Source organism: Coturnix japonica, chromosome 1, assembly GCF_054131305.1.
Source record: "Coturnix japonica strain WE chromosome 1, WE-NBRP24, whole genome shotgun sequence".
Taxonomy (NCBI): domain Eukaryota; kingdom Metazoa; phylum Chordata; class Aves; order Galliformes; family Phasianidae; genus Coturnix; species Coturnix japonica.
This window is the reverse complement of record NC_140663.1, coordinates 120196204-120220992: the sequence shown is the minus strand read 5'-3', so window position 1 is coordinate 120220992 and position 24789 is coordinate 120196204. Positions and strand designations below refer to the sequence as shown.

The window sequence follows — 24789 nt, the reverse complement described above, 5'->3', positions numbered from 1 at the left end:
AGTATTTACATGCCTCAAGAACACAGATGAGTTTATTGAAAGACAGGAGACCACTATTATTATTCCCATTTTACAGCTGAAGAGATAGGGACTTGCCTGAAGCTACATGGTGAATTAGTGGCAGAGCAAGGATTCAAATTCATGACTTGCAACCCTATGCACATTGCTGAAGACTGCACTGCCTTGTTGCAGGAGGTGCTGAGAAACTGCAGCTCTCACTGACTTTGTCTACCACAACATGTGCTCAGCTTTGCTCAGTAAGCCTTGGGCAGCCCGAGCTGGTCATCCATGAAAGAGGAAACACAGTTAATGGTCAGCTGCCAGAATGACTGGCTTATCATAGAGTCATAGAATTGTTTGACTTGGAAGGGACCCTTAAGGGTCAATCTAGTCCAACTCTCCCGCAAGGAACAGGGACACCCACAGACAGATCAAGTTGCCAAGAGCCCTGTCCAGCCAGGCCTTGAATGTCTCCAAGGACAGCACTTCCACCACATCTCTGGGTAACCTGTTCCAGTGCTTCAGCATTATCACTGTAAAAAAAATTGGTTATGTCCAGATTAAACCTCCCCTCATTTCATTTGAAACCATTTCCTCTTGTCCTGGCACAATACTGCAAAAGAGTCTATCCCCTTCTTTCTCACAGCCCCCCTTTAGATACTGAAAGGCTGATCTCACGTCACCTTGCGATCTTTTTTTGTCCAGGCTGAACAGCCTCAGCTCTCTCAGTTTGTCCTCATACAGGAGGTGTTCCATTCTGTGGATCATTTTTGTGCTTTTCCTCTGGACATGCTCCAGCAGGTCTATGTCTCTCCTGTACTGAGAACTCCACATCTGGACACAGTACTCCAGGTGAGCTTTCATCAGTTGTCATGGTTCTAGCCCTGTTCAGCCTGGTTCCATTACTACTGGTGTAGGGGGACTCACAGATTAACACCCATGAAAGGAGAAGGGGGTAGGGAAAATGTAGGGAGACGGGCCCAGAGGAAGAAAACAACAGTGGCGACAAGCTAAGTGAGAAAACTAATTTACTAAAGGTGAGATAACACCTTATAATACAACATAATTGGATTTGAAGCTAGTAAATCAAATCAAATGAGAAAGAGAGCGCCCAAGCCAAAAGGCCTTACTCTAACGCTGAAGACAAGATGGCTAGGGAGCACACACCTCAGAAATGAGCAGAAAAAGAAAGAGATAGCAGCCTTCTGATTCCCAAACAGTTTTACCTTTCCCTCTGAATGGAAAATGGAAATGCAACAGTAAAGTCTTCTGGGAGCTGTAGTACATCTCTTCTGAGACTCTCAGCACACTACATGATGTTATGATGTAGAATACTGACAACAAAAATCATAAAACCGTGACACCAGTGCAGAGCACGGGGGCAGGATCACGCTCCTCACTCAACTGGCTGCCCATGCTTCTTTCAATGCAGTCCAGGATACAGTTTTGGACCTATTTCTGGCTCATGTCCAGTTTACCATCCACCAGTACCTCCAAGCACTTTCCAGCCAGGCTGTGCTCCATTCTTAGATCCCCCAGCTTGTACTGATAGCAGGGGGTGCCATGACCCAGTGTTAGACCTTGCACTTAGCTTTGTCGAACCTCATGAGGTTCACCTGCGCCCTCTGCTCAGCTTGTCTAGATCTCTCTGGATGGTGTCTCATCTCTTGGGCGCATCAATTGCATTATACAGCTTGATGTCATCTGAAATTTGTTGAGGATGCGCCTGGTCTCACTGTCAGTGTTGCTGATGAAGATACTACAAAGCACTGGTCCCACTGCTGACCCCTTCAGGACACCACTCATTACTGATGTCCATCTGAACATTGAGCAATTGACCACCACTCTCTGGGTACAATCTCATAACCAGTTCATCGACCATCAAGCAGCCTACACATCAAATCCATGTCTTTCCAATTTGGAGAGAAAGATGTTGTGGTGGACTGTGTCAGTCATCACATTAAGTAGCAAGTACTTTAGTACAGTGCTAATAAAAGAGTCTTGAAAACCATGTCGGCCACCTCTGAGTGAAAGTATTAGCTACTGGGGTCCTGATAGTGGCAGAGTGAATGATCCATTTTCTCTTAGCATAGATGTTGGACCTCAAAAAGCTGCGATAAAAACAGCATAATTTGATATTAACAAAATGGCATTTTATGTGAAATACATTTAGAGTGGAAAACCTACTGACAGGCTTGAAATCTCTTTTCTTGGATTGTTCACCTGAAACTCATTCCCTCCTGCTGTCTTGAGCATGCCCAGAATTCTGCCCCAGCACTCTCTACATCAAAATCATTGATTCATATTTGATAGTTCTTGTTTCGTGTATTTTTAGCTAACTGGGAAAACACCAGTAGATCAAACTGCAATCATTTCAGCAGTTGTATTTTATTTAATTCACCTTTTTATCTTTGAAGCTATTTTTTTTTATCCTCTCCTATGAACCTGAGATGATTTGCTCATTGATCGTTCCCACATTTTGGCTGCTGTCGCATGTACATACAGATGTTAAGATTAATCATGATGCTGTTTAGACACGTAGGTTGAATTGCTTGTAAACAATTGACCCACTGTCTGCCATCCACTCAAATATGTAGATAGAAATTTGAAACTAATCCACTATTTTTCAATTGGTGAAGGTGTGAAAAGCACAGTGACAAACCCGGCTTATCTTGCTTATGCAAGAAGTCCCGTTTCTCTGAAATTTGCAGTCAGTGGATTTGGTGTGGGCTTCAAAGCAGGATCAGATTTACACATATATCTCAATGTAGGGCTGGTGGGATGTACTTTTTTATGATCCTGATGCCCATTTGTGCAGCCCTGTCCCTGTGCCACTGTCCCTCCAGTCCCCATGCCTCTTTGCTTCAGAAGAGGTGGTCAAGGCAAACACTCTGCATCTGGGGCTGTGTGTTGATCTTCTTTGCCCTCTCTGTACAATTTGGAGGTCAGGTGCTTCCTTTTCCTCCAGGTCAAATGGTCCTTGGCAAGGGCTGGTATGGCAGGTCTGCATTTTCTGACAGCTGAAACTTGAACACTTAACTGCTTCTGTAAAAGTGGAACCGTTTGCCACAAAAGACCAAGGAATTCCATGCAACATTTCCTACGTCCAGTGAGATAATGGTTCCCCATATACAACATGGGCTGTATGCCAGTTCCTCACAGCTGTTCTTAACTGTTTTTGTGACAACATTCTCCTCTTCCATCCCAAATACCTATTGACTTTTTAAGAAATGTCAAACCTCAAATGCAAATAGTTCCAGTGTTTTACTCTACTTTCCCTTTGGCCAACCCCACTGCCAAATTTTAGCCTGCTCTGAGGTTGTTTCTGCAAGCCACCTACATTTTTAATTGAATACACTATTTGCCAGGAGAAAAATAAGGTCCCCATTTAATATTCATGCTAATCTCATTCTTCAGATTCCAACAAACACTCACTGACTGACTCATAATTTCTGGGTCACACTCAAGGCATAACCTTTGCTGATGCACGGGCATAGTTCCACTGCCCTTCCCTTATGCTAATTTATAGTACATGAAGATCCATCTTATTGACTGATACATATAATACATGCTATTAATTGTATCTTTTTGAATTCTAGCGCACTGGTACTGAGGAATGATATTCATACAGAGTTCTAGGACTGACATCACCTGGTACAGTATACGCTTGATTTTGTTCAATCATTAGTATTTATCATCTTGATGTCTTGATGTCTTTTATGTTGATCACTGTGAAATCTCCACCATTAATTTTTCAAAATAAAAAATAAATAAATAAATAAATAAGGTATTTTGGGGTTAATTTGTTTAATCAGCTTTATTTATTTATTTATTTGTTTGTTTATTAAGCAGCGCTTTCCATCTTTTGTAAATGTTAATTCTAGATCAAACCATTTAAAAGCTTTTTTTTTTTTTTTCTTGAAATTTTATTAATTAGAGCACTTGAATCTATAGAACAGAAGTCAGCTTTAATGGGTTTTGGAACTGCTGAGAACATTTATTCCCACCTAACCCCTGCCAGCATTTTCAGCCTGAAAAACGGTGTATTGCAAATCCTAAAATAAATGTAAGTTGTGTCTACATCTTTCCAAATGGTACGCATCAATATATATATTTTTTGTAGCAGCAGCTAATTATTACTGTGAGTCATTAAAGGGTAACTTGAAAGCATTTGTAATATTTTACAATTGTGCAAACTAATGTTTACTGGCATCTTTGACAGATACCTATGTTGATCACAAACAGAGATAATGAGTTCTGTCAATATGCCCAGCTCACTTTTAAGCAACCCAGAGAAATGCTGTAAATATGGTAACTATAGCAGCCAAAAGAGATACGAGTTCATCAAAACAACTTAAAACATGCTAATCCAATCTGATCTGAGCATTTACATAGCCAAAACCCAGATGACAGGTAGACTTGTAATGTACAAATATGTATCAATAAGCATAAATATTTATTGCTTATAACCTAAATATGAGCAAGGTACATACATATGTATGTATAATAACATTGGCTGTATTTAACCGGTTTCTAAACTTCACATACTCTGTCCTTAACATCACTCAGTACATTAGGCTACACCGGTCCTGTGTTGTCCATGAGAACACTCCTGTCTACTGCAGACATTTGAATATATGATTTTAATGAAGAATTTATCAACATCAATCCATCCATCTTAGTTCAATGATTTTGATGCTGTTACTTCTAAGATTCGTTCTCTCCTTCCTGCTATGAAGGAATTACGTGCATAGTATCATGTGCATAAACCCAGGAATACTGATGTACAACTTGTATCCTGTGGTTTAAGCCTCATTAATCTTTCTTTATGAATCATATGTATGAGAGCAAATCGTTGTGATTATTCTCCATCAATCGCTTTCTTAGATGCTTAAGAATAGAGAGTGAGTTGTTTTGGTTTTTTATGCTCAATACAATTAAAGGTGTACTCTGTCCTTTCAAGAAATGCAAGAGGCAGTGTGATACTGAAAAGATGGATTTGAACCACCGGTTAAGAGGCTTTAATGGTCATATATAGTGCTGCCCTAATGCCACGTTATTTCTCAAGAACAGGTATAACTGCTGCTCCAGCCAGCTGAAACACCAGCAAATTTAGCCATTCTAAAGAAATTAACTAAACATATTTTATATATTATTGCATCGTAAAGCCTCAGCTCAGAAGTTTTCTTATTTGATGCCCACTTGTGTGCAATAAAAAATGTGCTAAGTGTACACAGAAAGCTGTAACATTTTAGATGCAAGCATATGTCACCAGTATTTAGCATAATCATCGAATCACAGAATGGCTTGGGTTGGAAGGGACCTTACAGATCACCTCATTCCAGCCCACTGCTGCAGACAGAGCTGCTGCTCAGCAGATCAGGCTGCCCAGAGGGAGCTGAGCACCTCTAGATGAACACATTAGCTAGAAGCGTTTTACCTGTTTAGAAGAATACTTTTGCATTATTGTCGCCCTGCATGCAAAAGAATGGTTCACATTTTTCATGACTAAATGTTAGATTTCAGAGCAGTGGGAGACCCACAGAAAATTGCCTGGGAGCTTCAGGATACATGAATTGCCACTGCTCAGTAAGCAGCCAGATCATGAGAATACAAAATTCATTGCTGCCTGCCCCCTGTGTACTTACTTTTGGCTTTTGAATACACCTGACTCTCACAAGGCCTGAGAAGAAGCTTAAGTGCCTCTTAAGTACAGCCATGCCTGTGATTGCACAGCACCTATGGTTACAAAGCAGGGAACCTGTAACTGGGCTGGCTCAGAGGTGAGCAAAATGCAGCCTTCACTCCTCTATCAAGTTGCACCAGGGTAAGTTTAGGTCGGATATCAGGAGCAACTTCTTTACAGAAAGGGTTGTTAAGCACTGGAATAGGCTCCCCAGGGAGGTGGTTGAGTCACCATCCCTGGATGTGTTTAAAAACCGTTCGGATGTGGTGCTCAGGGACATGATTTAGCAGAGGGTTGTTAGAGTTAGGGTACTACAGTTAGGTTATGGTTGGACGCTGCCTCAGTCTTTCCATAGCAAATCGCCTGTGAACACAACTCTCATCTAAAAGCGCTGTACAAACCTCTATCTCAAAGCAGCTTTTGCTCTGCGAAGCCGGGCCCAGGCGGCAGCGTGCTGGCGCCCCCTGGCGGCCGTGTCTCAGCGTCGCACTCGTGGCTGAGTGGAGCCTCGCTGCCCCCCGGCGGCGGCAAGGGGAGAGAGCGGCACTGGAGCGACCCTCGCCGGGCAGGGCTGGAGCAATGCCGCAAGTTGAACATGCATGTAGCAAACCCGCTATTTGTCAAGTAAATCCTGTCAGGTACTTTTTTTTGTGTGAGGCCCTGAGGAGCTGCTAAAGCGAGGGACAGGGCACGGCTCCCACCACGGCAGAGAGACCCCAGGGCAGGCGTTCCTACTGCTCGTTTGTAGGGTTATGGTGAGAGAACACCGTTCTCACAACGTCAACTATGTGGAGATGTGAATAGTAGGCGACAGAAATCGACTCTCTGTAAGGAATCTGATATTTAAACACTCCCAGGCAGTAATATCGGGACAAACTCCTGTCTTTCCGTGCTGCTTCTCGTAGCTGTTTTTGGGCTCTGGCAGTGTTCATTCACAACTCTGTATCCACTCGTGTAGCCTGCTGTAGGGAACCTGCTGTAGGGAACCTGCTTTAGCAGAGGGGTTGGACTCAATGATCTCCACAGGTTTCTCCCAACCCCAACAGTTCTGTAATGCTGTGGTCACCAAGGAAATAGGAGGGGACTGACCGACGTGTGGCATCAGCTCTGCACCCCGGTGTCACCCACACATCATTGCCTGAAGGCTGAGAACAGCACAGAGAGACACAGATGGAAGATTTAAACCCCAGGGGGCAGGGAACTGTTCATCCTGTCCTGCCTTCAGTGGTGTGACCCATTCCTTGGATGTTTTTGATAAATATAAGATGGTACACTGAGATGAAAGAGAAACATCACCTCATTGGAGAGTTATTCCCAAGTACATCCACGGTGCTGCCACAGGCTGCCCAGGGAGGTGGTGCAGTCACCGTCCCTGGAGGTATTCAAGAGCCATGTGGATGTGGCACTGAGGGACGTGGTCAGTGGGCATGGTGGGGGTGGGCTGCTGGTTGGACTGGGTGATCTTTTCCAACCTTAATGATTCTGTGATATTTATTGCAGGTAATGTAAAATGATGAGTGCACCTCAGGAAACCTAGAGGAGTCAGGACTGTGCTGTAGCCACAGTACACATCCCATCATCATAGAATCAGAGAATCATAGGATGGCCTGGGTTGAAAAGGACCACAATGATCATCTGGTTTTAATCCCCCTGCTATGTGCAGGGTCGCCAACCAGCAGCCCAGGCTGCCCAGAGCCACATCCAACCTGGCCTTGAATGCCTCCAGGGATGGGGCATCCACAACCTCCTTGGGCAACCTGTGCTAGTGCATCACCACCCTCCGCATGTATCCCTGGGACAGCTCAACATCCTGATGACCCAAAGCACACCTCCTACCCACACCACACACATTCGTAGCGCCGCACTTGCTGCAGTGCCCCCTGCACAAAGTGCTGGAGCAGTGAACCCCTCCTCGCCCCGTACATCCACCACCACGTCCCCGCGCGCATCCCGAAACCAAGTGTGCCGTACCACCGATGCTATCAACAGGCCTAGAACGGCACAGCCCAGGTGCACAGCCTACAGAAGATGAATACACACACGGCGCGTATACCCATCCACACGCCCATACTCCCGCATCCAGGTGTGCGCGGGCGGACGAGGAGTCCCGCCCATCCCACGCCTTCACCCCCCGTAGCTCCGGACCGAACCGAGCCGAGACCCCTCGGGGCCGAGCGCGCCCCGCGCACCCACCGCGCTCCCGCAGCCGGGCTGCGAGCGGGGGCGGTGCGCGAGCGGCGCTGCGGCGGGGCCGCGCCTGGCAGCGGCGGGAGAGGCAGCGGCGCCGCTCCCCGCTCCGAGCCGCAACTTTCGGGCCGACGCCACCCCCTCGACCTCGACCTCCGCCGGTAAGCGGCGGGACACGAGTCCGGACAGGGGGAGGAGGGTGGACCCCGCACATGGCGGCCGCAAACTTTGGGGACGCGGGGAAGGGGCGCAGGGTGCGGGAAGGTGCGGGAGGGTCGAGGATGAGCGGCTGCGGGGAGCGGCATCCCCGGACACCGGTGCGGTGCGGAGAGGATGGAGCGGGGCAGCGGTGCGGGGGCGGCTGTGCGTTCGGGCCGGAGGAGCAAGTTGGGGAGCGGGGTTATGATATGGGGAGGGGGAGGCAATGATACTCGGCTCCCTTCGGGGCTTTAGTGGGGAGTATGTGTGTGTGTGTGAGGGGGGGGGGGGGGGGAGTTCTTTGGGTTTGGTTTTTATTTTTGCCCCTTTTTTAAAAATTTATTTATTTATTTATTTTTATTTAATAATAAGGCACAGAGGAAAACGGTAGCGCACGATGCTGAGATCGCTGGTGTGGTGGCTGAGGCAGGTACCCGAGGAGCAGCAGGCGCTGGAGCAGCTTCGGTGATAGCTGGAGGTTCCCGTGCCTTTGTGAGGAAGGTCACTTTTGACACCCCCTGCCCCCCCACCCCCATACACACACAGCCCCCCCCCCTTCTTTTTGCGAAGCCGTGCATCAGCAGCGTGGATTCCAAGAAGCAGTAGGTGTTTCTTGGCATTTTCACTGGGATTTTGGAAAGGGAAGCCGGGTAGTTAATGGGAAAAGATTGCGACGGAGCACAGGGATGCGGAGGCTGCACACAGCCCCGGGTTTGCAGACGTGGGGAAGTTGTCGAGATGGGGAAAGGGTCGGAAACGGCACATGGAAAATGGTGACTATGCCTTTCGGTGACGAACGAATGGAAAGGAAAAGTGGGCCACCAAGAATTTTCCCTGTTTTGCAGTTTGCTGTCAGCAGAAGGTAACGCGTGTCCTTGCCAGTATAGAATTTTACATAAACAGCTGATGTTTACATAAGCCTCCATAAGTTTGTGAGAATACACGGGGAGCAGAAGACACGGTGTTGGCTGAGCCCGGCTGTCCTGCTGCTCCGACCTGTGATAATTGTTCCTTTTTGCATTGTTGCAGCCTGTGAGAGCAAAGTGAGCAGCTGTACCTCCTCCCCAAGCAACCACCTGCGTTACGCATCTCCTCTGGAATGGACAATGGAACGGTCTCTGGCTTTATCATGATCAAAAACTTCTTCCTCTTCTGCGTCTCCATGAGTTTAGCCGGCCGCTTCGGGTAAGTTGCCAATTACTTTTGGGTTTTTGCTGTGGCTTTTGGAAGGAAATGAAAAGCTCTGGCTCCATGCGGTGTGGAGAGGCAGAACAAAACAAGCAAGCTTTGCATTTGATCTGAATGTAGCGGTGTTGGGAGAAGGGGGTTGGGTTGCTTTCCTGCTCCACCTTGGCATCTCATACTGCTTCTGTAGGAGGGTTTGGGGGGGAAGTGGGGAGCTTGGACCAGGGCCTGAGTGATTTGAGCAGGGCCCAGCACAGCAGGGTACAGGGTGTGCTCTCAGCTGGGGCAGACTCCTCAGTGAACAGCACTGGGACGGCTCGGAGGGACAGCGGAGGTGCTGGGATAACCAGAAATTGCATTTCTCAGAAGCATGCAACAAGGAATTCCGTTTCCTGATTTTTGCTGTGGATGCTGTCTTGACGGTGACATTCAGAAAACTATATTGTGAAATCCTCCTACGACTGTTCTTCAATAAGCAGAAAAGCAGAAACCCCCTAGCTATCAATTTCCCCTAAACCTAGAGATGCTATGGACTTCTCAAAATTGGGATGTGCCACTGAGCAGCATTTAGCAAGTGCCCTGGAAACGTAGGTTGGTTCTGTTCTTTTTTTTTTTTTTTTTTTTTTTTTTTCATGGAGGAGAACAATTATTTATGATTTCACTAGAAGAAAGAAATGAATCCTCCCCGCGTGCTGATTCACAAGCATGCCCATCAGTGCCTTGCTAGAAGAAGGTACAAAATGGAGATGCAAATCAGCTTCTGGTTTCAATTAAAATGTTCTTTTCCAGATTGGAACTGGAAGAAGGACCAAACTTTGAAAGATGTCTGTCCGTATTGTAAACAGGACTGAGCCCTCTCTTCACTGTGTGCCTTGTGCAGTCCCACAGTGAGCACAGGGCCGTGTCTGAGCAGCTGCAGACCTGCACACCGCAGGGGGGGCAAAGAGCTGCAGTCCACTGTGGGCATCTTGAAAAAGCTGGAGCCTGCTTTCATTGCAGCCTAGGGCAAAACTCCCACTGGGCTTTCTAGTAGAAATGGAGATGGTGTGGGGTTGATTGTCCCTTGTCTTGGCATGGCAGGGATTTACCAAAGTATTGTTACACTGAGAAAATCCTGTGGGTTGTAACCCTTCCTGACAGTCCTTCATCCCATCAGAAGGTTTCAACTGCAGTAGTTTGGCAAGACCTTTTTGGAGCGGGGTTTGTCTACTTTGTAACTGCATTACTCCTCTAAGAGAAGAACAGATACGCAGTACTGCAGAACAGAGGGCCTAACTCTCCCTTTCAGCTCCCAGGTAAACACTGAATCCCAGCCTCAAATAGGTATCCTTGCGGCCCATAGCCTGCCAGAGAAGGACAGCTAGGGAAATGTAGGACACTTGTTTTTGTGAGTTATCCAAAAGCTGCTGTGCACTAAAATGAGATCATCACGTAACTGCCCTCCCACCCCCCAATTTCTTATCTCGTAATTTTAGTTAGGGCCTGCAGAGATAAGCAGCTCCAATTCACTGCGCCACTCATATGCTGCCTTAGGGCTGAATTCTGACCCTGCTCAAAAGACAGAGGATGCTCCAGCGCTTGTTTCGGAGGCAGAAGCAGTTTTAGAGTGTAATTTGCTAAGTGCTTTGGGACCGACTCTTCAGGACAGAGTGGTACAATTTGCATGTAGGCTGCTTTATTAACTGCTACGATCCAGAATCTAATACTGATGATACTTTCTGTTACTATCAGATTATTTTTTATTAGCTTCATCCACATTTGAATTGCCCTGCTACATTTCAGTGCTTTTAGCAGTGTGCTAAACAAAAGTGATTGGTCAAATGGCCACAAATTAGGCACAATATACAGTAGGGCATTACAGATGAGGGCAGAGATTTGTCTATGGTTCTCCGTAGTCATTCCATGATTATATTAAATCATAAATACAGTGTTTGCTGACATAGTCAAAGCCACCTTTGGGGATTCTGATGTACAATGCCTGGCAAAATAAATAGGAATTATGTATCTCAGTCTCCTAGGCTACTTCAGAAATCTCAGCAAAAGTCTGTGATTAACGGTTAACATAAATGTGGAATGACTATTGAGTGCTATCCCCATCAGTAGGCTGTAGAGAAAGAAGGGCTGTAGGCTCTGTTATAGAAGTTTTACAAAGAAAAGTGTCACTGAATCGAACTTCCAAGGTGTAGATTAAAGGTGAAGAGTATATGAACCCCCCCAATTCTTGTTGCCTAACAGTTTTATGACCCCACACTGCGTAATGAGTCCAGCACAGGTTGAGGCTTTTTCAAGCTTTTGTGACTTCAGCCTTGAGTTTCATAATGCTCTAAGGAGCTAAGACATGTTACTGAAGTGTTTCAAGACAGTTCTCTTGAAGGTACATATTTGGAATAGAGTAGACAAGACTAGAATAGAACATAATAGAATAGCTCAGATGGAAAGGATCTACAAAGTTCAGCAAGTTCCACTGCCTGACCACTTCAGGGCTAACCAAAAGTTAAAGCATATAGCACTCAGACAGTAATTTGAGTTATTAGAAATGAAATATAACTGTGATGGCTATTTACAGATGAGACGAGAGTCTGATTTCTTTCATGTTTGACACGAAGGGTTGCATTGAATTCAGTCGTGTTTCATGTCTGTGAGGTCTACAGCACCGTGCTGCCAATAGCAAGCAGGAGGTGGGTGCTCTCCTGTCATCAGGTCAGAGGAAAAACATAATAGCTTGGATTTAAATCTCTGCTAGATTATTGTGGTGAGGCAGAGAACCTTGGATTGAGCACCCACCCCATGGGTAGGATCCTGTCCTGGCAGAGGGGTGCAGTGGCACTGCTGAGCACCCTGCCCTGTGTGGGCTGTCAGGATGGGTGACTGCTGCGGATGAGCTGGGAGATGTCCCACATGCCTGGCCGTGTGCTGGTCCTCCCTGCTGCACACTGGCTTTTTGTTGCCAGCCCCAGGCTGCTCATGGACACCCTTCTTGACATGCTGACAGCACACACTCCCTGTGCACGCTCGCATTTTGTCATGCAGTTTCAGGAATCTGTCCGAGAACTGAACCAGCAGGGACGGATGTTGTTGGTGTAACCACAGATTAGCTACCATCTGCTAATAATATTTGCAATTGTAGAAACACGGGAAGCAGAAGATTGCAATTAAACGTAACTGTAGCCAACGCAACACGTCTCTGCTCATGGTGAGACTCTCGCTGCGGCAGCTTGGTGGTTTCGCATACTTTCCCACTAGCTCATTGCCCTTATCACTGAGAACATAATCCTGCTATTTAGGCTAAACAAACCTCCCCTTCAGCCCGTGGCATTTATTTCACATTGGTCTCTGCAGCACTCAGCAGCTAGTTCTGCTGGGTTGCGCCTTGCTGAGTAGTCACAGATGCTAGGGAGCTCTTTCTCATCTTTTTAAGACTAATTTTCTGTAAATTATCATACACGTACATAGTCGTGCTCATCCATTTATGTTAGATATCCAGTTTTTTCTTTCTTCGGTGGCTCCAGATAACAGCCTCATTCAACAAATGGAAAAAACGGGCTTGCTAGAAATGCTGAGGGGAGGCAAGTGGATGTTCACCCTTCTGCCCAGCAGAAAGCTCCCTGTGAGCCTCCATTTTGGCAGCCTGGAAGCACAGGGGGTGTTGGGAGGTGCAGTATGGCTCTGGGGTGCTGAAATGGATGTTAAGGTGCAAGGGGGGAGAGGGTGATAAGATGTTACCCTGTGGGAAACAGGCTTTCATCACAGTGCTCACAGAAGGCTTGTACTTAGAAGGCTGTGAAGTACAGCTCTTGGTGAATAAAAGAATGACATTATTCTTAAAGGATTTCTAAGGACCATTGAAGCTTCATTCTTTTCGGCCATCCCTCTCCCATATTCTGATCTTTTGTGGAAGAATTCAGTTTTCGGTGCACAAATTCACAAAGCAATATCGGCATTTTCAGATCTCAAGAATCGGTAACAAAGGGATGGTGAGATGCTCGCTTAGAGAAATGAATCTGTTTCCTTTGATATCTGGCCAGATGACAGCATCCAGAAGTGTGCAAATGCATTCTCCACCATCTTCTACACCAGCTGTTGATTTGTCTTGAGGCCTGTTATAATTCCTAATCCTATTGAAGCAAGTTCTTGGAAACTTTATCCTTAGAGAGAAAAAATGCAGCTCTCAATCACAAAACACTCCTCAGTTATTTCTCTCGCTTAAAAAGTTATTTCTCTCACTTAAAAAAGGGAGTTATTTCTCTCACTTAAAAAATAATGTTTTGGGATAATCATGTCATCTGTTTTCCTCTTATTACACCAAAACTATGAATAGAACATGACACGATTTTGACTAGATGGCAAAAAAGACAATGATTAAAATGGTAAGCAGTGAACTCATCAGAAGAGGTAGCTGAGCGTTTTTAGAGAGCTATTGGATTTTACTCTGATGGCTCTTTCCAGAGTGTTTGATTTTTTCAGTCACCCTGAAACTGCAATATTAAATAAGTGTAATGAGAAGTATTCCTGGTTGGTTTAGTTTATGTTCAATAATGAGCTTTAAATTTAATTATCTTTGAATTTTCTTAGCATCTTCTAAGGTTCTTTCCTAGGTTTATTTTTGCTCCGTAACTGAAAATATCCTCTTAAAAACATTTTTTGGTCACAACAAGAAGATAATGTGCATAGCTACCAATTTATTATTTTTTTTTTAGTAAAACCCAGTCTTTATGCACGTGGAAATAATTGGTTTAAAATATCACCTGCGTTCTTGCTATTCATAGAGCTATAGTATCTAATATGCAACAATGCATGTAACTTGTCCAGTACATTCTTAAAGCTCTTTTGTTATAAAAGGCAACCTCAGCATTTACTCCAGAATGGGAATTGCTATTTCACCAGCAATCTCAGGAATGCAAACAAAATTCTAAATTTTCTGTGAACTAAAAAGCGGCATTTGCATTAATGGCAAACAGTAATCCATCTACAGAAGGAACTTCACACAATACTGACATTTCTCTGAAATTCAGCATCAGATGCCATCTTTTTTGTGTAAAGTGATCTGCCAAATCTAAATTGGATTGCTGTTTTGCAGATGAAGTGCTGACTTTTTATGAGTCTTCATCCTAGTCACTTCCCCAGCTTTTTTTATCTATTAATTAGCTTTTCTCGTGAACTATCCAAAACTGTTCGCGTATTTCAGTATTTAGGGTGTGTATACTGTTATGATGAAATGTCTATAGCTGAAACAGAATGAAGCACCATCAATTACTTGTATTATAAGAGAGGCTCTGAGAACTAGTTGTATTTTGTCCCATTCCCACAAGAATAGTTCAGTGGAAATCTTCTCTCTGAGCTCAACTGGCATTGAATTCAGACGTGAGCACTAAAAATAACAAGCTTTTTCAAGAGCAGAGAAACTACTGAAGCTTTGTATGCTGCGTCCCTGGCACTGTACCTTTACAATAATCCCAGCTCCGTATTTTCTATCCCTTGTTCCTATCGCCCATTGCACCACCTGTCTTTTACCTCTGCAGTCCATTTCTCCCCGTATCTTTCCTAATTGCCTGCAAATCTCTTCCGCATCTCTTAATTAGCAGAGAGGAGGTGGGCTGGTTTTGCTGAGGCTGTTTTTGAGCTACATACGTGCTGACTGGCCCAGTCAGCAAGCCAGAGGGAATAGATGGCTGCTGACCTCACATTTTTACTTAATGAGGCACTAATTTAGATCTCTCTCCCCATGTCTAGTCACTGCTTCTCATGAAACTTGTGGGAATGAAATGAAGGTTGATCTCTCTGCCTCTTTGTCACATGCATTGGAAAGTGGGAATGGATTCCTACATTGATTTGGTGGAACAGGCAGACAGCATGATGCATGTCTCTTTCTCATGAAAAAAAAAAGGCTAAAAAGAAATTACAGAAGTTTTAAATCGTGCTTTTACCAAAGCATTGATTATAATAGCTGAGTAGGAAGAATCTGTGCAAATTTCACCTCTGGTCATTTTTTGTTAGGCTGCCGCTTGTAACACCTTTATTCAGTAGTGAGCTCATTCGACTGTGATTGGCAAACAGTATAGTATTTGACTTGAATGGTTTGGCATACCAGCCAGGATGTCTAATGTCTCTTTAATCACAGAATCATTGAAGTTGGGAAAGACCGTTTAGATCATTTACTCCAACTATCAGCCCACCCCCACCATGCCCACTGACCACGTCCCTCAGTGCCACATCCACATGATTCTTGAACATCTCCAGGGACAGTGACTGAACCACCTCCCAGGGCAGCCTGTGCCACTGCATCATTGCTCCTTCTGAGAAGAAATTTCTCCTTTATAGCCAGCCTGAACTTCCCCTGGTGCAACTTAAAGGCATTACTTCAGTGCCAACATCCCCCGTGCTATGAGAATCACTTCTGATCAGGTGTTTCCTCATGGTTTGGTGTTTTTAGGAATCATATTAGCTCCTTGGTCCCCTTTGCAAAGAGGCTTTGCAATCCTTTCTTTTTTCAGTGGAAGCACACAAGATGTAGTGAGGGACATATGCACAACTGGGTTTGACTGGGAGGATCTCTGTGACCACCAGCATGCACCAGACCTTGTGTCCCCGAACAGTCTGCACCAAGGGTGACTTGTGTGGGTGTCAGCGAAGTCCTGTTAGTGTAAGCCTTGTAGAGGGAAAACCAGGTTGAAGTCCTTTATTTTCCTTCTAAATCCTGTTTTGCTAGGTAAGTATAATGCATATTTTACAAATGTTCTGCAAGGCAGCATATTCAGATGAGTGCTTTGAGAGTCCCTGTTTAATTATAGATTTATTTCCCTGCCAACTAATAGTAAATAAACACAGATTTTATTTATTCTGTAATCTCTGGGTCACTTGGTCACATTCAGTTCAGACTGAGCGTAAGTGATCTCTGTGCCTTGACAGGGTGCATAAGGTGGGACGTAGGTATCAGTCGAGTGTGAGCCATGGGCACCTGAGCAGACAAGTTTTGAATTAAACATGGTAATATTTTTCTGGCTTGAAGGTAAATATCTGAAATACTTCTTTCCATAACTCATGGAAATGAAGAGTACAGATCAAAAGCAGAAGAAAACAAACCTGGCCGAAACCTTATGGAATGAAGCCCACTACGTGCTGTTGTTGTTTGCATACTACAAGGAGGGAAACTAATTCACGCAGAGGAGAGATGAAGAATGAGGAACTGTGGGTTTGGTTTTGCAGTATTCCTTTCAGGAAAATACAAGGAGCAGGTGAAATGAGAGAGGAGAGGGCGGGCTCTTGTCAGGAAGTGACGCCCCTTGACGCTAACAGCTTTTGATGAGTCTCTTTTCTTTTGCATGAAACAGCCTATCTCAAACGCCGACAGCACCAGGAAAAGAGGACACCAATGATAACATTACCATCTTCACCAGGATCTTGGATGGCCTGCTGGATGGCTACGACAACCGGCTGCGCCCAGGACTAGGAGGTAGTAGAGCTGGGTGGCTGCGGCCAGTGAATGTGCAGATGGTGGTCAGTGACCCCCTGCCTCCCTCCCACAGAGTCACAGAATCACGAAATCACTGAGTTGGAAAAGACCTCTTAGATCGTCTAGTCAGTTGTCCCCATACTAACAGTATTGCCCACAAAACTGTCTCTGTGCAGGACACCTGCTATCAGCTGGGCCTCGACAAGAGGGATAGGTTTCATTAATCAAACAGGACCCAGAAAGTAGACTTGTCTTCTGGCAAGCAGGGCTCTGTCCAAGGGTAACTTAAGCCTTTTTCTTTTGGTCATGTGAGTCATTTAAGTTGAATGAGGAGACCGTGTGTGTTGCATGTTTTCCATGACTGAATATAGTTTGGGTTTCTTTTCTCTCTCTTTTAAGGTGAGCAAGACAGGGTGCTTTCAGGTTGCTGCCGGGTTCCCTAGCTGGCCAGCATGTATAAAATTATGCTAGTGACAAGAATCTCTGTTAAAAACAGAACCCTAAACCACCTGTATTTAGACAGCTACAACAAAGCTCTATTGATACATCATTTCAATAACCTCTACAGCAGCTATTTTAAAGCTGTAACATGTGAGTAGTTACTTGCCATCCTAACCCTGTTGAGCCCTCCCTCAGCTCTCTTTCCTCCAGATTTCTCTCATTTTCTACTCATGTGTAAACCATCTGTTATGTTTCTTCCTGGCCCTTTTTTAATCCGACTACCCCCACCCCTTCCTCTTATGAGACCAACACATTGCTTTCATTCCTTTCACTCCTTTTCCTCTCACTTTACACAGAGATGCTTGAAAATAGGGCTCAGTGCTCCAGTCTTATGTAACGAACTTCTGAAATTTCTAGGAAGCTTTGCTTGTAGTCCTCTAGGTTTCCCTTTGGGCTTCTGTCTTGAGGACTCTTAGGCTGTCTCTTGGCATTCCTCTACCAGCATGGTTGGCCTCAGAGTCTAAAGATTCCATTGTCAGCCCTGTGAGCGATAGGCCTTTTGGCCTTTAGTTTAGGCCTTTCTCTAAACCTCTAAGGCTCTAGGTCAGCCTCTATGTGTCTTGGCCTCAAGGCACTCCTCTGGGCTTTAGCCTTGAGTCTCGAGAATCTTAGCAGTAGAACTAATTTAACCTAACTTTGAGTAATGGTAGTACAGATGTCTGCCACCAAGCAAATCAGCCTGGTAAGTGGAGGCAAACAGGCCTTTCCAAGGCATACATACTTTGTGGTGGGTGTTGAAAGTGAAGTCAGGGGAACTGTAACCTTGAAGGGCCATTTTTCTTTCTAGTGGTCATAGGAAACGAGCCTGGATTCTCAATGGTTGATTTTTGCATTTGATCAGGGATGAAATGTCTCCTTAAACATTTTCTTAATTTCAAGCTTTTGGGGATTTTGGAATGATTCAGAAGTTGTTAAAAGAGAAATGCATCAGAAGCACGAACTACATCTTAAAGCAATTACTGACTCAGAGTCTATATTTGTTGCAGAGAGAATAACTCAGGTGAAAACAGACATCTATGTTACCAGTTTTGGCCCTGTGTCAGACACAGAGATGGTAAGTACAGGCACATGGCTTCCAATTCACTTGTGTTCACTGGGCTCAAGTCATTTTCAGAATCATCGCTGCTGCTCTGACCCTATGGTAACCTGCCTGTTTCTTTGTGCAAGGAATACACCATAGATGTATTTTTCCGACAAAGCTGGAAGGATGAAAGGCTTCGATTCAAAGGACCTATGCAGCGTCTCCCTCTCAACAACCTGCTTGCCAGCAAAATCTGGACGCCAGACACTTTTTTCCACAATGGCAAGAAGTCTATTGCTCACAACATGACGACACCCAACAAACTTCTGCGCCTCGAGGATGATGGCACTCTGCTGTACACAATGAGGTAATACCCTGGATTCATTTATTCTTATGCAGTTTCCCATCTAGATCTGCAAATTCAGGAGGGGAGCATGGCACTTGCCCCACACACAGCAGAGCCATGCAACCAGTCATTTGCACATATTTATATCAATATCAAGAAAAGAGGAAAACGTAATCACTGCCTACAAGTACCAATTAATTTGTAGCTTCTGAATACTGCTGGTGCTTAGATATTTCCTTTAATTAAGTGGAAAATATTCTCAACAGATCCAGTGATTCTGTACAGCTTTTTTTAGTGCAGATCTGTTTCCTCTTACTGTTTGTGTTTGTAGCTGCAAACTGCTAATTGTAGAACTGTCCCAAAGGACACAGACTGGGATCTTGTTCTGGGGCACTACAGTTTGAACCCTTGAAGCTTTTGTTAATACTTTCTCTATTTCACTAGTTGTTCTAAAAGGCAAATCATCACAGGGATAAAGGAAGTATTCTAGAAGCACCAAGGAGCTGTTTTAGCAAGTATTTTCCTGAAAACAGAGCTGTCAGTACACTGGAAGAAGAGCAAATTGGCATCTGAGTTCTTCAGGGTTGTGCTCCTCATCTGATTAGAGGATACTGTCAGGCTTCATTATTGCACAACCTAGATATTATATATAATATCAGTGGTATTAGAGGATTGTTTGAAGTTCTTCTCAGGCCAAATCCCATGTCAGTATATGGCGATTTGCTCATTAAAAGTAATTAGGCTATAGTAATTAATACTTCCATGTATCTTCAGCAAGGTTTTCTCTGAGAGTGTAGTCATACAGACAACACTTGAAAAGAGATGAAAGAAAAAGCCTATTCTAAGCTTGTCTGTTAGGAGCCTGTGTGATACATGAGACCCTACGGAGTGGCTGGAAACCTGGCATTAGGTGCTGGACTGCCTTGAAATGAGGTTTTTGAGTACTTTCCCCTTGATGAATCTAAGCACTCCTGTCCTGCTGTGAGGCTGGCTGTTTAGGGCTAGTGGACATTTTTTGGGGCTCTGAGTGGTTAATGTTTGTTTGGCTCACGTATTACACTTCTGTATGGAGGCACCTAGAGCTTCTTAGGGTTTATTTCAGGTGTTCTGGTCCTGATTATATACTTATTTGACCCTATTGTTAAAGCCCTTCCCTTGAATGGAACAGAGGAAAAGAGATTTAGAAGATGTAAGGTATCCTTAATACATCCTTAAAGCTTTAGATAATCACATTCATAACTGCTCAACTGCTGAAAAAGCTAAGAGGTGATACAGGTCATGTTAAAAAGAAGGAGGAAAAGCTCAATTTCTTTTCTGCTATACATGTTGCTGTTTTTTCTCATGCTTTTTGATGAATTAGTGATTGCTGCAATAGAATCATAGAATTACTAAAGTTGGAAAAGACCTCTGAGATCATCCGGTCCACCAGCCCACCCCCACCATGCCCACTGACTACATCCCTCAGTGCCACATCCACACAGTCCTTGAACACCTCCAGGGATGGTGACTGCACCACCTCCCTGAGCAGCCTGTGCCACTGCAGCGCGGCTCTTTCTGAGAAGAAATTTGCCTTAATATCCAACCTGAACCTCCCCTGGCACAACTTGAGGCCATTGCCTCTTTTCCTATCACTGTTATCTGGGGAAGGGCAAACACCCACCTTGCCACAACCTCCTTTCAGGTCATTGTAGAGAGCAATAGACTCCTGAATCTGATATTGAGGATATGCATACATGTTTAGATTAATGAAAGTAGAAATAACTATGAGAGAAACCTGTTTCAAAAAAAAATGTTGGTAACTTTTGCCTCAAAAGCAAGATGATCCTGATGATTTTTAAGCATTTAGCAGTGCCAGCTAAAGAAACAGAACAAGATCTGGGCAAGCTGCCGTTGCCTCTCAACTGCTCTGTGGATGTGGCTCTGTCAGGAAGTGGTAAAACTGGGGCCATAGGCTGTAGGTGTATCAGAAGGAAGGCTGCCCTGCTCCAGCAACATTTGGGCTTGGTTTGGATGTTCTTTTTGTCCTGCTTTATGTCTTTACCAGGCAACCTCATTTCACTGACTCATAACCCAAGTGGCAGCAGCAGGGATGAGGAGGCCTCAGGCACCCACTCTTCTATGAGGAGCTTGGGGAGTTATGTTGGATGGCTGCTGACACACTCAAAATGTTAGGTTAGGGCTTCTTGGGATTTGTCATTTGTCTTTTTTTGTAGGCTACGGAAGATGCAGAATACTTTTGTAGCCTAAAAAACATGAAACATGAAACAATTTTCTTTTTTTTTTTCTTTTTGTGTAGAGTATTCAGTGTGGGTGTGAGTGTGTATGGAAATAAATTCCTACTGACTGTGCTGTATGTGATAAGAAATGGAGCGCAAAGCTTTTTAAATAGCTTCCTTTCCACTATCGCAAGTAATAGCTTTTTAAAAATAAGAATGTACATCCTATTCTGTTAAAACTGACGCTGGGAGGCTGCTACGATAAGGTGCAGGGTGCTGTGCTATCTTCAGGATCTTGGTCTGTTTTGATGGGCAGTTCAGCAGCAGTAGTGATGCTGTGCCAGGATGCAGTGGAGGAGCCTTACCTGACCATGCAGCATGGCTGCGACCTGTGCTTAGACCTTTAAGCAGATCTTGTCAGAGATAGGGCTCCTCAGTGCTGCCAGAATGGCATTCCCCGAGAAATTAGGATGCTATGGGCAGGGCTTCTTGTCTCAGCAGCAGTGCACTGATGGAGGATGCTGGACCTCAGCTGGGGCATGAGTCTTGTGTTCTGCAGGTCCTACCCCACTCACTTGGCTCACGGGCTTTGGAGATGTGGAGACAGCCCTCCCTTAGCTCTTCATCCCCCTCATTTCCAAGGAGGAATTGTGAGCTTCCCAGACTGTACGTAGGAGTAATCTGTGCTGGGAAGATTGGACCCTCTGTCATTGACAAAGATGCCGGAATTGCTTTTGCAACCTTGCATCTGGCTGCCTGAATGAAGAGGAGGAAAGCAGCTGAGCCGACGCTGAGCCGACGCTGAGCCGACGCTGACCCTCCTCTTATTTGACTTCCAAATATACCAAGTTTGATCAGCTGAGCAAACTTCCAGCTTTAGCACTTGGCAGTACATATATTTTCATGATAAGCGTGTTTGCTTATAAAGAGAACTGAATTTTTTGCATGTTGCATTCCAGGAGTTGATAGGATATATTTTGCTGTAGAACTGCAATAAATATGCTTCTGTAAAGCGCAGTACTAAAACTCTTCTGCCTGAACATACGAACACAGTGTGCTCTTTTGATAGCTTTAATAAACAACAGTATTTTCTGTGGGGAACAGCTTAATAATTCTGATTGTCTTTGATTTGGTATACCTCATCTCTCTTATTTTGTTGACACGGTCTACAAATAATACGCCGCTGAAGTGAGTGTTGCAAATTCTTTTTCAGCCCCTAGAGGGGAGTGTTGTCTGCAGTTCCATTTTTGATTATCTTATTTCCCTTCTGTTAAGAGCTCTGCGGTAAAGGGCTCATGTTTCACTCATCTGTATAGAAAATGGCTTTGTAAGGGCAGGCAAAACATTTTATTCCTCTGTCCCTCCAATTGCTTGAAAAATATTTAGATTATCTGAGTTGAGAAATAAATGCCATTAAAAGCATAAAGCTCATTTGTCCCTTAAAACTGTTGTGTTTTGAGGCCAGTGATTTAAGCAGCCCTTTCAAACTAAGAGAACTCGACTGTCTCAGTGAGCAGCTTTTCTGCAGTCGATGGGGGATGACTGTAAAGACTGCAGCTATGATAAACTTTGCTGTAGAACACTGGAAGAATGCCGTTAGTCTGCCTTTTTTTTTTCTTCTTTTTTGCCAGAAATTGTGTGAAGCAGATGATGTTTGCCGTTGGAATATAACTGAGTTTTTGGCCAGCAGTTGGTAGACACCAACTGAAAAAAAGCTGATTTTCTTTCAGCTTTTAGGTGCTGAACATTCTTTCTGTCTCATCACAAGGGCTAAGCTCCTCGGAGTCCCATTCTTACCTTCGGTTTGAATGGACCCAGGCCACCTTTGCTACCTCTGGGTATCTAAACATCTGTTGTAATCTGAGGTTTTAAGTGTCACGTGGTCGTATGTGCGATGTGTGCAAATAAATTTCCCCTCTATTATTACGACAATTTGAAGATTGCCAGAGATTCTGGCTGTGGTTACATTTAAATCACAGAATGGCTTGGGCTGGAAGGGACCTTAAAGCCCACTTGGCTCCAACCCCTGCCATGGACAGGGCTGCCCCCCCAGCAGCTCAGGCTGCTCAGGGTATCCTGGCCTTGAGTGCCTCCAGGGATCTGTTGAATTAAGCTTAATTTGTGTATTTTACTGGCGTGATAGTGCAGGCATATGTCTGTATATCTTTTGTATGACTCCAATATACAGTTATCTTTACTGTTTGTGGAAGTCATTTACAAATTCAGTGTTGTGTAGATGGGAGATGCCACTTGATGGCAGCATCAGCACACTGCTGGGCATTCTGAGTGGATGTCTAGTTTACCTAGCTGGAAATGCTACTTCCTAATGGAACTCAGCACTTAGTGTTAAAATTGCATGTGCAAGTTTATACATGTTCTGGATGCATGTTAGCAAACAGTTTGCATTTCTATGAAGCACTTCCTTAGCAAGCTAGCAGTTTCATACTATAAGACCAACGAATGGGAAGATGCAGTGCTGTTCTCAAGGCCTCAACTGGAAAAACCAAGTTTTGTTTGTTTGGGTTTTGTTGCTTTTGTTTTTTTTTAAGGGAAGAAAATAGTTCTGAGAGAAATGAGTGGGTTTGCAAGCACTGGCAGTGCCAGAAAGCTCTTCTTTTCCAGATGCAGGTTTACTTGTATGGCCCTGAGTAAGGGGGGACCAAAAAATCTATACTATACAAATAGATATTAATCTTCAGTCAGTCAACCTTCTAGATGAGAACATTTCTGTTCAAATCGTGCGTGTTCTCACTTCAGAAGGAAGGTCTTGTGCATGCATCCGTTTATATTTACAGAAAAGAATCTGGCAATGCTTTGGGCATTGTATAAATATTACAATACTAATTGGGAGCTATCAAAGCATACAAACGCACATTTCCTTTCAATGTATTAAAGATCTGCTGCCTCTGCTTTCCTATTCAAACTTCAGAAAGCCTGAAGATAGAAGAAAAAACATAATTTCTTCACTTTGGGCTAGAGCTTTCAGAGAGGTGAAAAACTGCTATGATGCCAAGGACTCTCAGCTGCTTATCATCAACTCAGATTTTGACAGAGGAAGAGAAAATCGGGATATACGAAGTGAAAGGCCCTCCCCTGGGGACAGTGTATCAGCAGGATTCTTGTTTTAACTTCATGCTTATCAGTTCTAGTTTCTCTGTTTTTAATGCACATTGCCCCATTTCTCAAAAGTTGCCTTTCAAGGAACTGAGATTTGATGCTTCAAAAACTCCAGAGGTGAAATTACCCACGGGGAGGGAAAGACACAGGAGGAGGCTGTAGTGTAACATACTAAAAATGAGTAATTATTATCTGTTCAAATATAGTCCCTATGAGGAGTGTATGGCCGTAGCCTATTCTGCTGGTAATAAAGGTGGGCAGAACCCTTCTGAGACCTTCATCACAGAGGCATGAACTCTCACAGCAAGGGTAACATTGATTAAAGGATAAAACCCAAACTGGAGCCAGTCTGTCTTTGGATAAGGGAGATGTATAGCTGGACTTCGAGGGGTTACAAAAGATCTAGGTTCAGTTATAGCTCTGTGCTGAGCACAGGAGCCGTTCTGTCTTTCTGCTTTGGGCAGCAAGTACAGTTTCTGTCCAATTTCTATTTTTTGAGAATGAACCAGGACAAGTATCAGTTGTTTCTGCAGTCAGGGTGACCTGAAACTCTATGTGTGGAAAGGAGGAGATGACCAAACAGAGGAAGGAGTAGAGTCATTCCCTGATGGCTATCCTCTGAGTATTCACAGCTTCATTGGGAGCCCTGTCTTTGCCCAAATCTGTGGACAGGTCATAGGTTCTGTGGGCAGAGCTTCAGGAGTACCTGGTAGGTGCTGAGGAATTGCTTTGGCTACTCTTGTCTTTCTTATCACCAAGGGAGCAAAACATTGCAGTGAACTCTCTCATCATTTCAATTGAACTGAAATTAAAATCTTCATCTGCCAAATTGGAAATACCATCCCCTGAAGTACAGTTATGTTTGCACTGAACCGGTAACCT

At 44.4% G+C, this 24789-nt stretch overlaps 2 protein-coding genes across 7 annotated transcripts in view; one reads left to right on the top strand and one right to left on the bottom strand.

The window, feature by feature from the left end:
* Positions 1-24789, bottom strand: part of GABRB3 (gamma-aminobutyric acid type A receptor subunit beta3) — a 183260-nt gene that overhangs the window by 129567 nt on the left and 28904 nt on the right. The window lies entirely within an intron of this gene.
* GABRA5 (gamma-aminobutyric acid type A receptor subunit alpha5) overlaps positions 7888-24789 on the top strand; it is a 54346-nt gene continuing 37444 nt past the window's right edge. Inside the window, exons 1-6 of one of the 6 annotated variants that reach the window (XM_085532696.1) lie at positions 7888-8034; positions 8444-8572; positions 9101-9256; positions 16585-16706; positions 18194-18261; positions 18375-18595. In XM_085532696.1, the coding sequence (XP_085388822.1) occupies positions 9171-9256; positions 16585-16706; positions 18194-18261; positions 18375-18595 (497 nt within the window). In that variant the 5' untranslated portion in view covers positions 7888-8034; positions 8444-8572; positions 9101-9170. Of the gene's footprint in view, positions 8035-8443; positions 8934-9100; positions 9257-16584; positions 16707-18193; positions 18262-18374; positions 18596-24789 lie in introns of those variants that run through there. The other 5 variants (XM_085532723.1, XM_085532731.1, XM_085532715.1 and 2 more) reach the window with 5 other exon arrangements.